This window comes from Triticum dicoccoides, chromosome 3B, assembly GCF_002162155.2.
Source record: "Triticum dicoccoides isolate Atlit2015 ecotype Zavitan chromosome 3B, WEW_v2.0, whole genome shotgun sequence".
NCBI lineage: Eukaryota > Viridiplantae > Streptophyta > Magnoliopsida > Poales > Poaceae > Triticum > Triticum dicoccoides.
In genome coordinates this window covers 642,861,336-642,866,629 of record NC_041385.1, presented here as the reverse complement: position 1 = coordinate 642,866,629, position 5,294 = coordinate 642,861,336, and the positions used below count along the sequence as shown (strand labels likewise).

General features: G+C 44.0%; 2 protein-coding genes across 2 annotated transcripts in view; one reads left to right on the top strand and one right to left on the bottom strand.

The window, feature by feature from the left end:
- The window catches only part of LOC119277588 (CASP-like protein 5B1), a 6,376-nt gene extending 5,569 nt beyond the window's left edge, over nucleotides 1–807 (top strand). Inside the window, exon 3 of the mRNA XM_037558875.1 lies at nucleotides 433–807. Within this exon, the coding sequence (XP_037414772.1) occupies nucleotides 433–633 (201 nt within the window). The 3' untranslated portion in view covers nucleotides 634–807. The remainder of the gene's footprint in view (nucleotides 1–432) is intronic.
- Nucleotides 808–1,819: 1,012 nt separating this feature from the next.
- LOC119277587 (probable mannose-1-phosphate guanylyltransferase 3) lies at nucleotides 1,820–4,113 on the bottom strand. Its single transcript, XM_037558874.1, has 5 exons — nucleotides 3,945–4,113; nucleotides 3,673–3,818; nucleotides 3,195–3,257; nucleotides 2,863–3,102; nucleotides 1,820–2,787 (listed from the first exon to the last, which is right to left on the bottom strand). The coding sequence occupies exons 2-5, from the start codon at nucleotides 3,781–3,783 to the stop codon at nucleotides 2,116–2,118; spliced, it is 1,086 nt and encodes a 361-aa protein (XP_037414771.1). The 5' UTR covers nucleotides 3,784–3,818; nucleotides 3,945–4,113; the 3' UTR covers nucleotides 1,820–2,115.
- Between the last annotated feature and the right edge of the window lie 1,181 nt (nucleotides 4,114–5,294).

Here is a 5,294-nt window from a genome sequence, read left to right as displayed (position 1 = left end):
ATGTTAGGCATTATTTTGATATATGTAACCGCATCTTATATTAAGACAGCAATCTAGCCAACTTATGTTGAGTATTGTAGACTGGTATACTTTCGGCTACAATGCATCTCTGTCATAGCCAGCACTATATGCTGGTGAAGTTGAATCTTGTTTTATTAGTTTCAGTTAATATAGTATACTTTAAGGCCACGTCCAGTTAATTAGAACCAATTTGAGGCAGACCTGAAAAACAATTACAAGTGCTTGAAAGTTTTTTTATGGACTGCAGTTCAGTTGCATGAGTTTCACTAGGACCTAGGCCCATCTAGTCACATTCTGCAGTTCACATTAATTTACATTCCGGACATATGTCTATGAAAACATGTTATGCCTCTGATGTTTCAACCAGATATTCCTTTGGAAGTACTGAGGCAATCATTCTCTATGATGCAGGTAACGTCGATCCTGTCATTCGCCGCTTCATGCTCAGCAGGAGGCGTCGTTGTTCTCTTCGACAAGGATGCGTACTTCTGCAGCAGGGACCCACATCTCCCGTGTGGGACATTTGAGCTCGCGACCGCGTTTGCATTCCTTTCCTGGGCGCTTAGTGCCACATCTGCCCTTGTGATGTTTTGGCTCCTCGCTTCATCTTGACTAGATTTGTAGGAGCTCTGTCTGTACCTAGCGTTGTTTGGTCCTGTCTGGTTATATACCGACTGATGTTTCAAGCAGACTACATAGAAATAGACTGCTAATTCCAGAGAATAGACGGGCAATGGTGGCAAGTTCCATGAAGTCTTAAATTTCAGAGTCATGCTTTGGTGTTTCGGTGTTTCGGGCCAACGATAACTTGGTTCCTAGTGTGGAGTCTTGCTGTTGATCAAGTCATTTTGCCCAGTTAATATGGCACACTGGGCCCTGGTCAAAAATCAGAAAAATTGACGCTGGAAAATATCATAAAAAGTTGCATATTTTGATGTTCTACCACGTAATTTACTCCAAACAGAAATGGTGGCTTAACAATGGCTGAGCACAAGGATTGCGAGAGGCAAAACTATCTAACCTAGTGTCAGGCATTGCAAAAGTCTCTGGGTAATTCAATGTGAAAAGCATACAGATATCGAACAGCTCTTTATCTGAAGAATCCGCGGACAGTGACTTGCAACAGAAACTCCGAAAGTGATATAATTCCAGCTCTCACCAGTTGCACGACCTCAGCCCCCCTGGAAATTACAGCGCAAGATGCAACTTTGTCATTTTGCAGAAAAGAAAGAAAGTAACAGGTACAAGTTTACACAGCCGCATTCCACATTCACACCCTCGTGGCCAAGCCTAACCAATTCAGTGATCTACAATTCTACAAGGAAAACAATCTAACCAGTCCCGTCCACAGAAGCTGTCGAGTTACAAGAGGTACACAGAGGGACAAGTAGCATGGCCTAGAACGGTTCCCATCTTCTCATCTGTGTCTGCTATTGCAGAAGTAAGCCACTTCGATTTGTTGATTGAGATGCCTGCACAAGAACATTCGGGTCTACAGCCCACAGTCGTTGGTCATAAGAAAATTGACAGCTGAAGTCACAAAAGTGCAAAAGAATCCCAGCACAGCAGGATGAGCAAACTAGCGGTCGACACTCGCCCAGATCTCATGATAACACACCAACTGCTGTACCCGTTGTAGTAACTGATTTGTCAGCGGCAGAGTTGAGCAATACCCCATCGGCCACGTTTGCAGCCTACACAAAATTTTCAGCAAGCGTGTTTCAGAATGTGCTGTTCATACCCTCTTGCTGCAAGGCTGATAGCGCATAGCAAATTACGTATCAGAATCAGGAGCTTCATACTCGGCAAAGTTAAACTTCACCTTCAAAGGCATTGTTCTTATTTATCCTTTCTGTGACATTACACATTCTGCGAACAGAGAAAATAAAGTAAACAGGCTGACATCCCCACAACGCTATACTAAAGCTGGAAGTCGATCTTAATGGGAAACAACACTGGGAATGACTAATGCACATACACTCTCATCAGTTTAACAAGTCTCGCAAGTTCCACATATATTAAGCTGTTTACAGTATGCACTAGAACAAAGACGCCACACAACATCGTTCCTAAAAGCATTTGTGAGCGGTGAGCTCACATGACGATCTCAGGCTTCAGGATGCTTGACTTGATCTCCTTGTGTGGGAGAACAACACCGCCGTTGCTGTAGACCTCGTCACCTACATGTACGTCTTCTCCCAGGATAGTCATATTCTCTATGCGTGCCCATTGTCCAACCGTCGAATGCCAGCCGATAATGCTGTTTGAGATGCACGCATGCTTCTTAATGCGCACACCGCGCATCACCGTGCATCGGGAGAGCCTCACACCATCCTCCACGACGCATCCAGGTCCAATAGCAACATCAGGACCAATCAGGCAACCCTCCCCAATCTTGGCGCTCTCGTGCACCAGAACGTTCCCAACAACATGTGCTCCAGCGGCCAGCTTGGCAGCTGATTTCTTCCTAAGTGAATCTAGGTAGAGACGCAAGCCAGTGATGTAGTCCCTTGGCTGGCCAATATCCATCCAAAAGCCTGGAAGGACCATGGCGTAGAGCTTCTGATCAGCTGCAATTCGAGGGAAGACCTCCTTCTCGATTGAAGTTGGCTTTAACTCGATGCGGTCCAGCACAGACGGATTTAACAAGTAAATTCCTGCATTGATCTTGTTGCCTACAAATATCTTTGGCTTCTCTACAAATCTTTCCACAACTCCAGTTGTGTCCTCCATAACCACAACACCATATTTCGAAGGTTCATCCACCTATATTTAAGAGGCAGTCAGTTTACATACATCAGAGCTTACACACACAAGAGAGTGGTCAAAGAAATGAGTTACCTTAGTGACCATAATTGTTGCCTCACCGCCATGGCTCTTGTGAAACTGTATGAGCTCGGCAAATGGGTATTCACTTATGACATCACTGTTGAGGACAAAGAATGGCTCGCCAGATCCATCCACAAGCTTGTCCCTTGCTAGGGCAAGAGGGCCAGCAGTTCCCAAGGGTTCAGTCTCTTGGGAGCATGTGATTGTGATGCCAAGCTTATCCTCAAAATCCTTCAAGAAATTAATCATGACCTGAAACAGACAAAGCACGACAGTTGGACTCCGATGTTAAATACAGACAACTCCATGAGAGAACAACAGAGACAAATTATCTCATGTTTTACCTCTGGGCGGTAGTTGATGGCTAAAATGACCTCTGTAACCCCAACATCTTTCAAGGCCTCAATCTGCACAAATTGGTAGGTTTTAATCAATAAACTTTTCTTTCCTCGAATCTCCACAAATCGTTCTGCATTTGTGACAACAAAAGAAGGGGAAATCCTGATGGTGACACACAAAGGTTTTTCCCAAGCACGCACACGCAGGAATCTTGCAACCACCGAAGCTAGCAAGGGAATTGATTAACGTTTGCAGGGCGAAAGATTTCTTAGCTCCCATCAGTGCGAACACATTGAAATGCTACTAGTGGCAATTGGTTATAAAAGTTAAAGCATCATCTACATGACTACTAAGGGTTTGAAGTTTAGCTATTGTTGTTGCGGTAAGGCGAATGATGCGCAACAGCAGTAGGATTAACTCGCACACTACTCACTGACTCACAGCACCATACACAATCTCTATCAAGCGCAGCCGTTTGCCTACCTGGTGCAGGATCATGGGCTTGTTGGCGAAATCGACGAGGGGCTTGGGGAAGCTGAGCGTGAGAGGCCGGAGGCGGGTCCCGAAGCCCCCGACGAGGATGAGCGCCTTCATGGCGAGGCGTCCCCCTTCTTCCTCCCCACTGATCCCTGCAGGCCAGACACCGTAACAGAATTAAAATCACACTCACAGTGGCACCGATCTGCGGGGAGCCAGATCAACCGGGAACCAACTGGGAGGGGAAGGGATTGGAGGAGAATCTGAGGGGGGATCACCTGGATGAGGAAGGAGGAGCCGACGGGGTCAGATTCGGAAGCAGCGCCGAGCGACCTTGTTTTGGCCGGTCGGTCGCCTGTTTCTTGCCCCCTCGTCAAGACCGGGAAGAGAATATGCAGTGGTACCCCGGGTACCAGACTGCCAAGATGAAGGGCTCGGGGGCTCGGGGCTTGGGTTGGCACGAGGAAATACCATCGTCGGGGTCGCCTTTATATAGGAAAATCCGTCGCAATACACCACGAGAGATTAAGGATCAAATCAAATCAACAGAAAAGGATCATAAAAAATAAATAAGGTCGCGCCCACTTTTTTTTCATGGCAATACGTGTCTCGTTCATATCATAAAGATCAAAAGTACAAGTCACGTAAAGACTGACATCATAAAACTGAAAAGATAGCAAACATCTCTGAGCTTGACACCTGCCTCCGGCACTACCACAGCAGTCATCGAAGAAAAAAAAGATGAATCACCTTCTCACCCGAACTCGCTGTGCCCGCTTGCACACACACACACACACACCACTCCCCTCCATCAAGCTATATATAAGACCTAATACAGCAGAAGTACGTTTTTGTTCAAAAAAATAAAATCACATCATGTTTTTTAAGGATGTCTTTGATCATTGATAAGATTAAATAATAGTACATACTCCCCCGTTCCTAAATATTTGTCTTTATAGAGATTTCAACAAGTGACTACATACGGAGCAAAATGAGTGAATCTACACTCTAAAATATGTCTATATACATCCATATGTGGTAGTACATTTAAAATCTCTAAAAGGACAAATATTTAGGAACGGAGGGAGTACATATCAAAATGTAAGATGTTTTTCAGGCTAGTAAATGAGATTAAATAATATTTTGGTACATAGGTAGTATATGAGATGTATAACATAAACAAAATTATATCATTGGGAACAAATTTGACCGTAACATAAACATCATACGGTGTTGGTCTAACCGATGGCTAAACCCAACCTAAAAAAATGTTTTAGACCCTATATATTTAGGTAGAAGCAGTATCATCCAACGCCTCTTTTCTGTGTCCATTGCGACGTCATTTCTTAGCTTGTCTATGTGCCTTATGACAAGATTTCTGTTTAAGCAAATAAATGACGAGAGGATAAAATCATATCTTATCTGGATATGGTCTCTATGTCACCCATAAAATGACCTTGTAAAATCTGTTGCGGAAATATAAGCATATACAGTACAAAATAGAAAATCGGTGCAATCTTCAACATTCAATAGAGTTGATGTATGGGATGCACAATCTTTTTCTCCAAGATGAATATAGCCATGATTTCAAACCAAAAAATTAAGTGGTTGTAGTGTATGTACATATC

What these genes read in the sequence shown, in the direction of transcription:
- LOC119277587 (XM_037558874.1), bottom strand. Translation starts at nt 3,783, where the DNA reads ATGAAGGCGCTCATCCTCGTCGGGGGCTTCGGGACCCGCCTCCGGCCT. An exon ending in AGCCCATGATCCTGCACCAG is followed by an intron (nt 3,258 to 3,672) that starts GTAGGCAAACGG and finishes CAATTTGTGCAG; the next exon opens with ATTGAGGCCTTGAAAGATGT. An exon ending in CCATCAACTACCGCCCAGAG is followed by an intron (nt 3,103 to 3,194) that starts GTAAAACATGAG and finishes TGTCTGTTTCAG; the next exon opens with GTCATGATTAATTTCTTGAA.